Consider the following 16,554-nt stretch of genomic DNA (forward strand, 5'->3'; position numbering starts at 1 on the left):
CTCTGGCTTCCTGTCTGTAGGGTCACCATGGATTGTGGTCCTAAACTAAAGGGCCCAGTTCCTGTCAGGTAGCCCCTAGCTGCCCTCTCTGTCTCTGTCATTCAAGCTCAGGTGTGATAACAGCATTCCCCACCCAGCCACAGAGGTACTATCCCTTGTGTTTTGCTGTGTTCTGTACACACCTTTGCACACACCCACTTTGTTATTACTTTAAAAAAACCATCAAATTTACCATTGTAACTGTTTTGAACTGTATAATAGTGTTAGCTATATTCACACTGTTGTGCAATATATCTCTAGAATTTTTCCATCTTGCAAAATTGAAACTTTGTGCCCACTGAACAACTTCTCTGCGTTTTTCCCTCTTCCTTGTCCGCTGATAACAACATTCCACTTTCTGTTTCTATGAGTTTAACTACTTTAGATACCTCATATAATTCGTGGAATCATGCAGTATTTGTCTTTCTGTGACTGGCTTATTTCACTTTACGTAATGTCCTCAAGGTTCATCCATATTGTAGCATGTGATAGGATTTCCTTCCTTTTTAAGGCGGAATAATATTTCATTGTGTGTGTATACCACATATTTTTTATCCATTTATTTGTCTATGGACATTTAAATTGCTTCTAGCTTTTGGCTATTGTAAATCGTGCTGAGTTGAACATGTGTGTGCAAATATCTGAGTTGTTGTTTTGTTTTTGTTTTAGTTTAGACAGAGTGGTTTTTTTGTTTTGTTTTGTTTTTTTGAGACAGAGTTTCGCTCTTATTGCCTGGGCTGGAGTACAGTAGTGCGATCTCAGCTCATCGCAACCTCCGCCTCCCAGGTTCAAGTGATTCTCCTGCCTCAGCCTCCTGAGTAGCTGGGATTACAGGCACCCAGCACTATGCCCAGCTGGTTTTTGTATTTTTAGTAGAGACAGGGTTTCTCCGTGTTGGTCAGGCTGGTTTCTAACTCCCGACCTCAGGTGATCCGCCCACCTCAGCCTCCCAAAGTGTTGGGATTACAGGCGTGAGCCACCGCGCCCGGCTTAGACAGAGTCTTTTGTTCTATTGCCCAGGGTCGAGTGCAGTGGCATGATCACAGCTTACTGCAGCCTTGACCTCCTGAGCTCAAGTGATCCTCTCACTTCAACCTCCCGAGTACCTGGGACTACAGTACCTTTGCACCACCACACATGGCTAATTTTTGTGTTTTTGTAAAGATGGTGTTTCACCAGGTTGCCTAGGCTGGTCTTGAACTCTTGGGCTCAAGCTTCAACCTTGGATGACAGGCACGAGCCACTGCGTCTGGCCTGATTCTGTTTTCAGTTCTTTTGGGTATACACCAAGAGATAGGATTGCTAGATCATACAGTACTTCTATTTTTAATTTTCTGAGGAGCCTACAGACCATTTTCTAGAGCAAGTTCATTTTGCATTCCCATCAAAGTGCACAAAGATTCCAATTTCTCCATATCCTCTCCGTCACTTTTTATTTTCCAGTTTTTTGATAGTGGCCATTCTAACAAGTGTGTGTGAGGTAATATTGCATTGTGGTTTTCTTTTTCTTTCTTTTTTTTTTTTTTTTTTTGAGACAGAGTTTCACTTTTGTCGCCCAGGCAGGAGTGCAATGGTGTGATCTTAGCTCACTGCAACCTCTGCCTCCTAGGTTCAAGCAATTCTTCTGCCTCAGTCCCCTGAGTAGCTGGGACTACAGGCATATGCCACCATGCCTGGCTAATTTTTGTATTTTTAGTAGAGACGGGGTTTTGCCTCAGCCCCCCGAGTAGCTGGGATTACAGGCATATGCCACCATGCCTGGCTAATTTTTGTATTTTTAGTAGAGACGGGGTTTTGCCATGTTGGCCAGGCTGGTCTTGAACTCCTGACCTCAGTTGATCCGCCCACCTCAGCCTCCCAAAGTGCTGGGATTACAGGCGTGAGCCACCATGCCTGGCCTGCATTGTGGTTTTTGATGTGCATTTCTCTGCTGTTTAGTGATGTGGAGCATCTTTTCATACGCTGGTTGGCCATTTGTATATCTTTTTTGGAGAAATATTCATTCAATCCCTTTGCTCATTTTAAAATTGGATTATTTTGTGGTTGTTGAGTTTTAGGAGTTCTTTATATATTCTAGATATTAATCCCTTATCATATATGAGGTTTGCAAACATTTTCTCCCATTTTTTAGGTTGCCTTTTTACTCTGTTGATTGTTTTCTTTGCTGTTCAGAGTTTTAAAGTTTGACAAAGTCCTCTTTGTCTGTTTTTGTTTTTGTTACCTGTGCTTTTGGTGTCATATCCAATCCAATGTCATGATGCTTTTCCCTTGTGTTTTTTTCCTAGTTTTATAGTTTTGGATCTTATATTTATGCATTTAATCCATTTTGAATTGATTGTTTCCTATGGTATAAAGTAAGAATCTCCAACTTTATTCTTTTGCATGTGGAGATCCAATTTTCCCAGCACCGTTTATTGAAGAGACCATCCTTACCCACTGTGTAGCCTCAGCCCTTGTCAAAGATCACTTGACCATATAGGCAAAAGTTTATTTCTGGGCTATTTTGATCTATTGGTCTATGTGTCTGTATTTGGGTCAGTACCATGCTGCCTTGATTATGATAGCTTCATAATATGTTTCAAAATCAGGAAGTGTGAGGCCTCCAGTTTTGTTCTTCTTTCTCAGGATTGTTTTGGCTCTTTAGAGTCCTTCAAGATTCCAAGGCCAGGCACTGTGGCTCACACCTGTAATCCCAGCACTTTGGGAGGCCGAGGCAGTCTGATCACCTGAGGTCAGGAGTTCAAGACCAGCCTGGCCAACATGGTGAAGCCCTGTCTCTACTAAAAATACAAAAATTAGCCAGGCATGGTGGCGGGCCCCTGTAATCCCAGCTACTCGGGAGGCTGAGGCAGAATTGCTTGAACCCGGGAGGCAGAAGTTGCAGTGAGCCGAGATTGCACCACTGCACTCTAGCCTGGGCAACAGAGTGAGACTCTATCTCAAAAAAAAAAAAAAAAAATCTGTATGAATTTTAGTTTAGTTTTTTTTTCTATTTCTGCAAAAAATGCCATCAGGATTTTGGTAGAAATTGCATTGAATCAATAGATTGCTTTGGTTAGTGTGGACATCTTAGCCATATTAAGTCTTCCCATCCATAAACGAGAAATGTCTTTCCATTTATTTGTGTCCTCTTTAATTTCTTTCTTTCTTTCTTTTTTTAGAGACAGAGTCTTGCTCTGTCGCCCAGACTGGAGTGAAGTGGTGCAATTTTGGCTCACCACAATCTCCACCTCCCAAGTTCAAGCGATTCTCCTGTCTCAGCCTCCCGAGTAGCTGGTATTACAGGCATATGCCACCATGCCTGTCTAATTTTTGTATTTTTAGTAGAGACAGGTTTCATCATGTTGGCCAGGCTGGTCTCAAACTCTTGACTTCAGGTGATCCGCCCGCCTTGGCCTCCCAAAGTGCAGGGATTACATGCATGAGCCACTGCACCTGGCCCTCTTTAATTTCTTTCAGCAATGTTTTTCTAGTTTCCATTGTAGTCTTTTGCCTCCTTGGTTAGGTTTAATCCTAAGTATTTCATTCTTCTTGATGCTATTGTAAATAGAATTATTTTGTTCATTTCCTTTTTTAAGATTGTTCATTATTAGTGTATAGAAATGCAACTGATTTTGGGGTGTTGATTTTGTATCCTGCAACTTTGCCAAATTTGTTTATTAGTTGTTTTTTTTCCCCCACAGAACCATCAAGTCCAATGTTTATTAGTTCTAACAGCTTTTTTTATGGACTCTTATAGGGTTTTCTATATATAAAGTTATTTCGTCAGTTAAAAGAGATATTTTTACTTCTTCCTTTCCAATTTCTGTGCCATGTATTTCTTTTTCTTGCTTAATTGCTCTAGCTAGGAGTTCTAGGACCATGCTGAATAGAAGTGTTGAAACCAAGCATCTTTTCCTTGTTCCCAATCACAGGGGAACACCTTTCAGTTTTTCACCATTGATTATGATCTCAGCTGTGCACAACCCCATTATTAAACTTTCCTGAACAGCTTCGTTTGGGTGTGTCATCTGTTTCCTGCAGGCCCCTGAATGAGATGCCTGTAAAAGGTGTAAATAAGCCAGATCCCAGGACAGGTTGTATAAATGCTTACTCCAGAGTGTGCAGAAGTAATTTTCATGACCAGTTCTAGGCTTGATGCTGCCCATGAGTTTGTGCCAGTTGTGCTGATCAGAATAAATTTGTTCAGAACAACTTTATTTTTCCAGATGGTCAGAATTTTAAGCAGTAGATAAGACTGGTCTTGCATTGTTAGCCTCTTATATAAATGTATACATTATTAATGTATAAATGTATACATTTTCTTTCAGAAATATTTTTTGGTTTTTAGCACTTTGGTGCTTAATTGTTCACAGTGCTTAGGCAACATCAAATGAAGAAGTTAATACTGTGAGGCAACAACTGTTTCTTTCTTCCTTTCTTCCTTTCTTCCTTTCTTTCTTTTCTTTCTTTCTTTCCAGGATCTCACTCTGTCACCCAGGATGGAGTGCCGGGGTATGATCTTGGCTCACTGCAGCCTCTGCCTCCCAGGTTCAAGTGATTCTCCCACCTCAGTCTCCCAAGTAGCTGGGACCACATGCACATACCACCATGCTCAGCTAATTTTTTGTATTTTTAGTAGAGATGGGATTTCACAATGTTGCCCAAGCTGGGCAACAACTGTTTCTATACACCTCTAGGGAGGCCCTGACCCTGGAGTGTGAGATTGAGATGGTCCTAGATTCTTGCTTTTTTCCCTCCTCATGTTTAATTTCATGAGCTTGGGAAATTTTGTAACCTCCAAAGAGCCTGAGTATCATAGCACCCACCTTAAAGTATTGTATGAGGATTAAATGGTGTAGTATATATTGCAGAGCTTAGTTTGCTACTGTGCCCAACAAATAATAGATACTCTGTAAATGGTAGTTAGTATTAAAAAGTTTTGTTAAATTTAGGAAGTATATTCTGGTTCTGTGAATGAAAGAAATATTTTTAAAGTAGTTTCTTGCCGGTGCATTGTTGCTGCTTGCCTGTGTTCTGTGCTTGGGAGTCTTTGAAGTCTTGCTTTCTGGCCCATTATTATAATAAATCTGCCAGTTTGATGATAGCTTAGTGGCAGGGCGAGTCCCCAGCCAAGTGTAATTCAAGAGCAGGCATTCCAGGGGGTGGGGATTGGGGCCCCGGAGGTAGAGGGTGGAGGTGTAAAGCTGACTTGGGCACACAACTGGCCATGTGCTTTTGTCCTCTGGCTTGTTGGCCTGTACTTGAAATCTTGCTTTCTGTTCACTGACCTTGAAGAAAGGAAACTTATTAAAATAGGCTGTAAAACTAGGAGGAGAAAGAGAAGAGGGCCAGGTCTCAGGAAGCTGCCCTGAGGGGAGTGGTGAGGTGGACTCTGTTGCTCGCCCAAACTGTTCATTAGGGAAAAAGAGGAAAAAGTGAAAGTATGTTGCAAAATAAAGGGTGATGCATTCTCATGAAGTAAATCCCAGCAGCTCTTAACATTTTATTACATAATTAATTACATTATCATTTTGAAAAGTAAGATAATTAAAGAGAAAACAAATTCAGTCACCTGAAGTCCTCTACCTGTAGATGATAGATAATATTTCATGTATTGCCTTGTGGATTTTTTCATATGCATCTATATATGTAAGTTGAAAATGGAGTGATTTTATACTGTGTTAACCTGTTCCCCCCCACCCTTTTTGAGACAAAGTTTCACTCTGTCACGCAGGCTGGATGACAGTGCAGTGGCACCATCTCAGCTCACTGCAACCTTCACCTCCCAGGTTCAAGCAATGCTTGTACCTCAGGCTCCCAAGTAGCTGGGACTACAGGTGCACACCATCACGCCTGGCTAATTTTGTATTTTTAGTAGAGATGGGGTTTCACCATGTTGGCCAGGCTGGTCTCGAACTCCTGATCTCAAGTGATCCACCATCCTTGGCCTCCCAAAGTGCTGAGATTACAGGCATGAGCCACCACGCCTGGCATTGTAACCTGCCCTTTACTCTTATTGTATATATCCCTCCGTGTCAGTGAGTAAAAATCTGTTATTATAAAATGCCATAGAGCATTTTATTTTATGTCTTCTGAAACCCTGTGGGTCTCTATCAGTATATAAGGTACTTGTAGGCAAAGTCCATGCCTTGTACTTTATATCCCCCAAAGCACCTGGCACAGTCCCCTAATAGGCAAACCCCTGTTGATTGCTAAATTTGACATTGAAGAAGATAAAGGTGTGAGTCACAGCCATGATTTCCTTATTTATCTTTTGATCTAAGGCTGTTGCCTATCAGCCTTTAAAACACGTGTATTAGTGATCCTAAGACTACATCATACTTTCTATTACCTGTGATAATTATAGCAATATTGGCATAACACTTAGGTTTTCAGAGCATTTTTCACGTTGTTACACAGATCCTGGGGAGGCTGTTATTATTTCTTGCATTTTGCAGTGGAGGAAACTGAGGTTAAGAGAGTTTAAGTATGTTTTATGCTGTTATCATGCTGCCTCTGTGTTTAACTTAGCTGGATGACTTTTAAAAAAAATCAAGTGTGTGTGTGTGTGTGTGTGTGTGTGTGTGTGTTAACTTTGGCCATTAGTACCTATGATGTTGCTTTTAGGTACCAATCATATAGAAAATGAAATGAAGTTTTTTTTGTTTTTTTGTTTTTTTTTGACACAGAGTCTTGCTCTGTCACCTAGGCTGGAGTGCAGAGTGCAGTGGCGCTATCTTGGCTCACTGCAATCTCCGCCTCCCAGGTTCAAGCAATTCTCCTGCCTCAGCCTCCCGAGTTGCTGGGACTACAGGCGTGTGCCACCACGCCTGGCTAATTTTTTGTATTTTTAGTAGAGATGGGGTTTCACCATGTTGGCCAGGCTGGTTTCAAACTGCTGACCTCAGGTGATCCACTCTCCTCGGCCTCCCAAAGTGTTGGGATTACAGGCGTGAGCCACTGCACCTGGCTGTAAAGTCTTTTTTTTAATTTAATTTAATTTTATTTTTTGAGACTCTGTCGCCCAGGCTGGAGTGCAGTGGTGCAATCATAGCTCACTGCAGCCTCAAACTCTTGGGCTCAAGCGATCCTCCTACCTCAGCTTCCAAAGTAGCTGGGACTATAGGCATGCACCACCACACCTGGCTAATTATATGTATTTATTTATTTAGTAGAGAGGGGGGGCCTCACTTTGTTGCCCCGGCTGGTCTCGAACTCCTAACTTCAACTTAACTCCTCTTGCCTTGGCCTTCCAAAGCCCTGGCATGACCACAGCCAACTCTTTCTTTTTTGTGTGTGTGAAAGAATAGGTAACTATTTTGCAAAATCAGTTTAGCACATTTTTTTTTTTTTTTTGGAGAGAGTTATGCTGATTCTTATTGAACTAGATTTGCTGGCAATATTCAAGGTAGTCTAAAATTTCCAACCCTACAAGTACTGTCCAGTGGAGATGTTCCTGTATCAGTAACTCCTAGGCAGGGTTTTTGCTTTGCTATGGCCCCATTACATCTGTGGGCACATTTTTACAGGTTGGTTTTTACTGAGGAAGGGACTATTTATACTTTTCTTTCTCTTTCCCTACCCTTTGGGCCTTCAGCTATGACAGAGACTCCACTTTCAACGTGTTTGTGGGAAAAGGACAGCTGATCACAGGGATGGACCAGGCTCTTGTTGGGATGTGCGTAAACGAGAGACGTTTCGTGAAGATTCCCCCAAAGCTTGCCTACGGAAGTGAAGGAGTTTGTAAGCTTTTCTTCCTCGTTTATAAACACGTCAGCAGAAACAATGAGAACACTTTTAGGATGTTAAGTCAAACAGACTGGAGAATCTTGGAAGCTTTAGACTGGGGGAAAATGAAAAGCAGTGAACTCATACACAGCTAAAATTTCCATCTTAGGTTTATTTCTTCTAGATGTGAAAGAAAGTGTCATTAACACAGATGTATTGAATGATACCCTCAATGAGAAGAAGACTGTTTTTTCTCTTTTCTTTCAATTTCATTTGGAGGAAAGAGGGAGGAAGAATGGGTCATTTTGGGATTGTATAGCGGAGACTGCTTGAACCCTTTTGGCCCACATTCACCTTGGGAGCATCCTAGGTGTTTATTTATCTGGCCTGAAAGGCAGCAACTGTGAACTCAGTGTGTAATCTTTAATTTCTAGCTGGTGTGATCCCCCCCAATTCAGTGCTTCATTTTGATGTACTTCTGATGGATATTTGGAATTCTGAAGACCAGGTTCAGATTCACACCTATTTCAAGCCCCCGAGTTGCCCTCGGACCATCCAGGTGTCTGATTTTGTGAGGTACCACTACAACGGGACATTCCTGGACGGAACTCTGTTTGATTCGAGGTAAGTCCTGTCGTTCATGGCAGTATCAGTGAAATGTCCCATGCATAGTTCTTTCCTTCTGTCTTACTTGCTTTTTATGCTAACGGGGATACCAGAATAAGGACTCTTCTCAACTGTAATCAGTACTGAACTCATCTACTTAAGACTTTTGGTCAGTGTTGCATCTTCTCTGGTGCCAGAGTCAAAATTTTAATACATCTTAGAAACATTGAAGAGCAGTGTTTATCTAACTTAACAGTATTTTGAGATCTCATCATTAAGTGAAAGGTTCTATTTCTTTTTTTTTTTTTTTTTTTTTGAGATGGATTCTCGCCCCGTCACCCAGGCTGGAGTACAGTGGCACGATCTTGGCTCACTGCAACCTCTGCCTCCTGGGTTCAAGCGATTCTCCTGTCTCAGCCTCCCAAGTAGCTGGGACTACAGGCGCATGCCACCACGCCAAGCTAATTTTTTGGATTTTTAGTAGAGACGGGGTTTCAGCGTATTAGCCAGGGTGTTCTCGATCTCCTGACCTCATGATCTGCCTGCCTTGGCCTCCCAAAGTGCTGGGATTACAGGCGTGAGCCACTGCACCCGGCCGTGTAAGTCTCTATTTCTAAGGAGGCTTATGCACGTTTTGGTTCCTTTTTATAGTTTTCCCATGGAAGCAAGAGGGAAAAGATGAATGTATGTGAAGCTATGGAGAGGCATGGGGCTACACGGGAGATCAGGGAACCCTTCGCAATTTCTTCTCATTAGAGCGTGTTTGATTAGTGGAATAGCTGGCCTGTTTTTGTCTATCATTAGTATAAATGCATGCTTTTTATTTCTTTCTAAACTTGAGGACATCTGCCCTGTGTTTGGGGGCAAAGATCCATAAATGTCTATCTCTAGGATGGGTATGGGATCATCGTTTAGCTGATATTTGGGTAAGAAAAACCGTACGGAGAGATGAGTTGGAAATATCCTCATGGTGTGGAACTTTTTCCCTTTCTCATTACCTTTCAGTCACAATCGCATGAAAACATATGACACGTATGTGGGAATTGGCTGGCTGATTCCTGGAATGGATAAAGGGCTGCTGGGGATGTGTGTGGGTGAGAAGCGCATCATCACCATTCCTCCTTTTCTGGCCTATGGAGAGGATGGAGATGGTAAGTCCTTCTCCCTCTTGGAGCCACTCTCTCCTACCCTTATTTTTATTGCAGTGGTTAATTCAGTTGTCACCACATGAAACTCACTAGACCTTTCGGTCTAGACCTACGCTGGCCAATATGGTAACCACTAGCTACATGTGGCTATTTATATTGAAATGGAAACAAGTTAAAATTAGCTAAAATTTAAAATTCAGTTCCTTGGTCACACTGCTACATTTTAGGTACCCAATAGCCTCACGTTGCTGAGGACCACCATAGTGGACAGTGCAGATACAGACCCAGATCATTTCCATCACTCAGAAAGTTCTATTTGACAGTGCTAGTCTGGATTGTCTGCTGTCTGATGATTGAGTTGCAGAAATTTCCACTTACTTATAGTCATTGGCATTCATAAGTAACCCCCTCTGCCCCTGTTGTACCTGCCATGGCCTTGGCCACCAACCTCTCTGGCTTTAACATTTGTGAAATGAGACTTGAATTAGACACTATAAAAGTTGCACATATCCAGGTAGAAATTTAGCCATACAATGTCAGAATTGCCAGATTTCCCCGTTTGCACCTCTACAATGAGTTTTACCTATGGCATTAACTCCATATGGACAAAAGCAAAGTGTAATGTTAGAAAACATTAATTACAACTAGTGTCCTGTTTGTAGTTTTACTGTGAAGGAAAACACATAATATTGACTGATAAATGGAATGTCTCAGGTACTCATGTTTGAATTTCAGGTGCGTTTAGTCATATTGACATGCTGGCACAACATAGAGACCTGTAGGCATTTAAACAGCAGATGGCTACAGTGATGTGTTGATTCATAATGGGGATATGTTCTGAGAAAGGCATCATTAGGCAATTGCATTGTTGTGCAAATGCCATAGAGTGCACTTACACAATCCTAGGTGCTACAGCCTGCTGCACACTTAGGCTGTGTGGTGTAACCTGTTTCCTCTAGGCTGCAAACCTGCACAGCATCTGTACTGAATCCTGTGAGCTACTGTAACACAATGGTAAGAATTTGTGTATCTAAACATAGAAAAGGTACAGTAAAGACATGATATGATAATCTCATGGGACCACTCTCATATATGTGGTCTGTTGTTGACCAAAACTTCATTGTGCAGCACATGATTTTGTAGTTAAGGATATAAATGAGAACATGATGCTTCTTAAGAAGTTTACTGATAGTGATAGCCAACTTACAATAGCCAATATGTTTTCAACATTTTTTCCTGCCTCTGTGGAGCGGAGCAGGAGGAGAAGGGAGCCTGAGGTGATGGGGATCAGCCTTCTCTCCTTTCTACCTCCATATATATATACTCATATATATATATATATATATATATATACACTCATATATATATATATATACACTCATATATATATACTCATATATATATACACTCATATATATATATACTCATATATATATATACACACGCTCGTATATATATATACACTCATATATATATACTCATATATATATACACTCATATATATATACTCATATATATATATACACTCATATATATATACTCATATATATATACACTTTTTTTTTTTTTTTGAGACAGAGTCTCACTCTGTTGCCCAGGCTGGAGTGCAGTGGTGCGATCTCGGCTCACTGCAACCTCTATCTCCTGGGTTCAAGAGATTCTCCTGCCTCAGCCTCCTGGGTAGCTTGGACTACAGGCGTATGCAACCATGCCTGGCAAATTTTTGTATTTTTAGTAGAGACAGCATTTCGCCATGTTGGCCAGACTTGTCTCAAACTGCTGAGGTCAAGCCATCCATCCGCCTCGGCCTCCCAAAGTGCTGGGATTACAGGTGTTTACCACTGTGCCTGGCCCACTTTTATATATTTTACATGCTGGGGATCTGCAGATGGTTTCTTAAACAGAGTATTAGGGGTGGAATTCCCTACTAAAAGAAAAATAAAGTTTAAAGCAGTGCCATAAATATGTCTTAATTCTTCCCCCCCCACTGAGATATAAGATACTGTTATTATTATTTTTAGAGACAGGGTCTCACTCTGTCACCCAGACTGGAGTGACACCATCATAGCTCACTGTAACCTCAAACTCCTGGGTGATCCTCCTGCCTCAGCCTCCCGAATAGTTAGGAGTACAGGCGTGTGCCACCATGCTTGGCTAGTTAAAAAAGTTTTTTTAGAGACAGTGTCTCGCTACGTTACCCAGGCTTACCTTGAAATCCTGGACTCAAGCGATCCTCCCACCTCAGCCTCCCAAAGCGCTGGGATTACGGGTGGGAGCCACTGTGCCTGGCAGTTACTGTTTTCTTATTGATGTTCAAATGGTCTTGTCCTTGGCCCCAAGAAGTTCATTCACATTGGCTCCCAGATCCTTTTGATCAGCCACATAACAAAACCAGATGTGAGCCTAATATGAGAAATATTATTTATTTACTTTAAATAAATAATAGCTTATTTAGAGTAGTTATTTTTGAATACTTTATACTTGAATACTGTGCTCGGCTATCCAAGTGTAACTTTAAATGGGTGAACTGTATGGTATGTGAATTATATCTCTGCAAAGTTGCTATAGAAAACATTATTCATTTAGTACACATTAATGCTAGAAAAATTGAAACCCCAGGCCGGGCGCAGTGGCTGCCGCCTGTAATCCCAGCACTTTGGGAGGCTGATTTGGGTGGATCACCTGAGGTCGGGAGTTCAAGACCAGCCTGGCCAGCATGGGGAAACCCCGTCTCTACTAAAAATACAAAATTTAGCCAGGCGTGGTGGCAGGTGCCTGTAATCCCAGCTACTCGGGAAACTGAGGCAGGAGAATCGCTTGAACCCAGGAGGCGAAGGTTGCAGTGAGCCAAGATTGAGCTATTACACTCCAGCCTGGGCAACAGAGTGAGACTCCATCTCAAAAAAAAAAAAAGAAAAAAAAAGAAAAGAAAAATTTAAACCCCATGGTTACTTTTAAGGCTTTCATTTTTCTCTTAAATGAAAAGATACAGTAAGGCACAAAAGATTAATATTCTATCTCCCACGCATGCGATTTAGGGATTGACCACACCTTGCATTCCAGGGGCTGACTCAGCAGCCGGCTTTCAGCAGATTTCATCATTCCTTGGAGGGGAAGGAGATGCAGGGTGGGCTTTGCCAAAGGCCAGTGGAAGGAGCTCAGGCTTGGCGGCATCTGGTTTGCTTGTCTGGGCCTACTCCTTTGCATGATATAACAAATGGCAAGTAAAACTGAGGGATTGGTTTGTTGGTTAACTTTCTACTATCCCAAATTACTGGATTTTGAGTTATTTATTGGTTGATGTTGATCTTTGCAGGAAGAACTAGTGTCCTGTAATCTCTTCATGTGGATTTCATTTTGCAGATATTCAAAATATTCCCACTGGCAGGAACATCCAAGAGAAGCAGTACTACCCAGAAGTGAGATAGAAGTGATTTGAGGACTATTTATTTATATTTTGGATTGTGGGTGCCATTTTTTTCTCTGTTATTCTGCTTTCATCTTATTTATATCTTGCTTTGGATATACTTAAAACATTGAGTTTTACTTTTTGCCTCTAAAAAATTGGCCGTTCGTTTCAAAGAACAAGTCTGTGTACAGTTCTCCAGAACCAGACCAGAGATTTGGAATTTTCTCCTTTAAATGTCTGTGGTTTGCATTTATTCACAAACAGAAACCCACAGAGGTATGTATTTGGGTTTGCCTGTGGGTGCCTGCCCACCTACATAGAGCCTTGATTTTCCAGCATGAGTCCAGAAAATATGGTCATGGTAGTCTCTTATGTCATTAATACCAATTTTCTCCTTTTGCTAAGTCAGGTTTTAGATTATACCATCAGCCCATGGTTGGACACCATGGGGGCCCATTCAAGACCTGGAAGAACATTTGTTTCCTTGGCTTCAAAACCTCAAGAAATGAATAACACCAACCCCAAGCCTGTTGAGTTGTAAAGTACTTCCTAAATCCTGTGTCCCATTTAATCATCTTCTCCCATTCCATTCTAGGGAAAGACATTCCCGGTCAGGCATCTCTGGTGTTTGATGTTGCATTATTGGACCTCCATAACCCCAAGGACAGCATTTCCATTGAGAACAAGGTAGTACCTGAAAACTGTGAGCGGATAAGTCAAAGTGGGGACTTTCTCAGGTATCATTACAATGGCACGCTTCTGGATGGCACCCTCTTTGATTCCAGGTAAGGAAATGATTAAAGTCTTCAATTGCCAGAACATTGTATTAAATAAAGTCTGCCATTGGCTGGACCATGACTTAAATACTCTGTGCCTGCTGATTTGTAGTTGGCATTTTCATCTCTAATACAGGTTTCTGTTTTCTGATACTTAGTTCTTTCCTCCCTTTCTTCCTTCCTTTCTTTCTTTTTTTTTGAGACAGGGTCCCGTTCTGTTATCCAGTCTGGAGTGCAGTGCAGCTGCATGATTGTGGCTTTCTGCAGCCTTGAACTCCTGGGCTCAAGCAATTCTCTCATCTCAGCCTCCTTAGTAGCTAGGACGATAGGGGTGTGCCACCATGCTTGGCTAATGTTTTATTTTTTGTAGAGATGGGCTTAAGTTTCTTCATAGGCTCTTGTAACCACTTCTTTCTTGGGGGCTGTTTTAGATGGTTCTGCAGGAAGACAGGAGAGACTCACCCTCGACTCCCACCATCCCCCTATACTGTGCTTAGCTATCCAGTTATAAACCTCATTATGGGGCCCAAGATGAGGAGTGGCCAGAAGTGATGTCAAGGAGGTACAGTGGGCAGAGAATGGGCTTAATGCCAAGAGAGCTGGGCTCTAGCCCTTGTCTGTGGTGCACTAGCTGTATGACTTTGGATAGTGTTTGACTGCCTTGGACTTCATTTTTCCCTATTCCAGCAACTTTGTCAAGTAGGTGGTTAGATTAAAGAGATAAGGTATGTGTCACAGTGCTTTACAAATTTCAGAGGCTGATCAGCTGGACGGCACTGGTTGGATGCATTCAGCTCCCTTCTGGATGCTGGGTGCCATAGAGGCTAATTACTGGCCTCTTTTGTTGTTCAAAGTTTTGTTTTGTTTATCAGGCATGGCCTGCAATTGTAGAGATGGCTTGTGTTTGGCCTGTTTTGCTCATTCTAGTGGCATGTGTTGTTTGAAACTACTCCTTTAGCTTCCAGTAGAGCAAACAAGTAGTGACAGCAACCTCCCCGTCTCTGAGGTGATAGACTTCTAGTTAATGTAGTCATCCAAAACCATTACAGAAGAATTTGTATATGGCATTATTTCATTTGAATAATTCATTCTTGTTCCTAGGATCTCTTTTAAATTTGTCATTTAAATTTTTTGGAAAAGAGTAATAGTTACATAGCTCAAAACCAAAACAAAGTATGCATTAAGATATGTTGTAAATTAGCCAGGTGTGCACTGGCGGGTGCCTGTAATCCCAGCTACTCAGGAGGCTGAGTCAGGAGAATGACTTGAACCCAGGAGGTGGAGGTTGCAGTGAGCTGAGATCACACCACTGCACTCCAGCCTGGGCAACAGAGCGAGACTCTGTCTCAAAAAAAAAAAAAAGAAAAGATATGTTGTATACCTGTTCCTGTCTGCCTAACCTCCCTGTCTCCCCTACCCCATAGAGTTAATCATCTTTATTGGTTTCTATTTTTAATTTTTCCAATGTCTGGATTTTTTTTTTTTTTTTGAGGCAGAGTCTCACTCTGTCACCCAGGCTGCAGTGCAGTGCAGTGGCACAATCTCAGCTCACTGCAACCTCCACCTCCCAGGTTCAAGTGATTCCCCTGCCTCAGCCTCCCAAGTAGCTGGGGTTACAGGCACACACCACCACGCCTGGCTAATTTTTGTATTTTTAGTAGAAACGGGGTTTCACCATATTGGCCAGGCTGGTCTCGAACTCCTGACCTCAGGTGATCCACCCAGCGCAGCCTCCCAAAGTGCTGGGATTATAGTCGTGAGCCACTGCGCCCAGCCTAATGTGTGGATTTTTAAAAATGCAAATATAAGCAAACACAAATGTTATTTTCTTCTCTTTAAATTATATGGATTTCAGAATATAGTATTACTAGGGAACAAGGTGGTGTTCTCCTTGATTTTTGTTACTCTGGGATTTTTCCATACTAATACATAGAGAGAAATCCTTTATTTTTTACATCTACATGGTGTCCCATTGGGTGAGTATATTGTATTTAGATAACCATTCCCCTATTGATGAATATTTGAGTTGTTTTTATCTTTTTCTGTTACCAAAAAAAATCATTTAGTGCATATGTGTATTATTCTTTGTTACATTCCAGTGTGGTTCTGTTCTTTATTCCCTGGAATTATATTTCCAATTGAAAGACCACTTTTCTGTGTACACCAGATTTCTGTTCATGTAATGGAACCACAGTTTTCTTAGGTTTCAAGAGCTTTCCATTTTAGTACAGTGGGATCTAGCCCATTCTAACAGCTGCATATATTTCATTGTATAGATTTGCCTATATTTAGGTAATCAATCCTTGTTGTTTGTCCTGTATGTTTCCTGTATTTTGACACTTAAGGCTGCAGTAATTATTTTTGTAGGGAAATCTTAAAATATATGATTAATTGTTTCCCTGGGATACATCGCTAGAAGAATCTCTGGGTCAAAGGTTATGTGTGTGTGTGTGTGTGTGTGTGTTTTGAGACGGAGTTTCGCTCTTCTTGCCCAGGCTGGAGTGCAATGGCGTGATCTCAGCACACTGCAACCTCCATCTCGTGGGTTCAAGCGATTCTCGTGTCTCAGCCTCCTAAGTAGCTAGGATTACAGGCATGAGCCACCACTCCCAGCTAATTTTGTATTTTTAGTAGAGATAGGGGTTTCATCATATTGGCCAGGCTGGCCTTGAACTCCTGACCTCAGGTGATCTGCCTACCTCGGCCTCCCAAAGTGTTGAGATTATAAGTGTGAGCCACTGCACCCTGCCTTTTTTTTTGAGACAATATCTTGCTTTGTCACCCAGGCTGGAGTGCAGTGGTGTGACCTCGGCTCACTGCAACCTCCACCTGCTGGGTTCAGGTGATTCTCCTGCCTCAGCCTCCC

At 41.8% G+C, this 16,554-nt stretch overlaps 1 protein-coding gene across 2 annotated transcripts in view; it reads left to right on the forward strand.

Moving 5' to 3' along the window:
* Positions 1-16,554, forward strand: part of FKBP9 (FKBP prolyl isomerase 9) — a 48,989-nt gene that overhangs the window by 9,305 nt on the left and 23,130 nt on the right. For both annotated transcript variants that reach the window (XM_031012980.3, XM_055347526.2), the window contains 4 exons: positions 7,619-7,764; positions 8,184-8,373; positions 9,361-9,506; positions 13,508-13,697. In XM_031012980.3, the coding sequence (XP_030868840.1) occupies positions 7,619-7,764; positions 8,184-8,373; positions 9,361-9,506; positions 13,508-13,697 (672 nt within the window). The remainder of the gene's footprint in view (positions 1-7,618; positions 7,765-8,183; positions 8,374-9,360; positions 9,507-13,507; positions 13,698-16,554) is intronic.

This window comes from Gorilla gorilla, chromosome 6 (genome assembly GCF_029281585.2).
Source record: "Gorilla gorilla gorilla isolate KB3781 chromosome 6, NHGRI_mGorGor1-v2.1_pri, whole genome shotgun sequence".
NCBI lineage: Eukaryota > Metazoa > Chordata > Mammalia > Primates > Hominidae > Gorilla > Gorilla gorilla.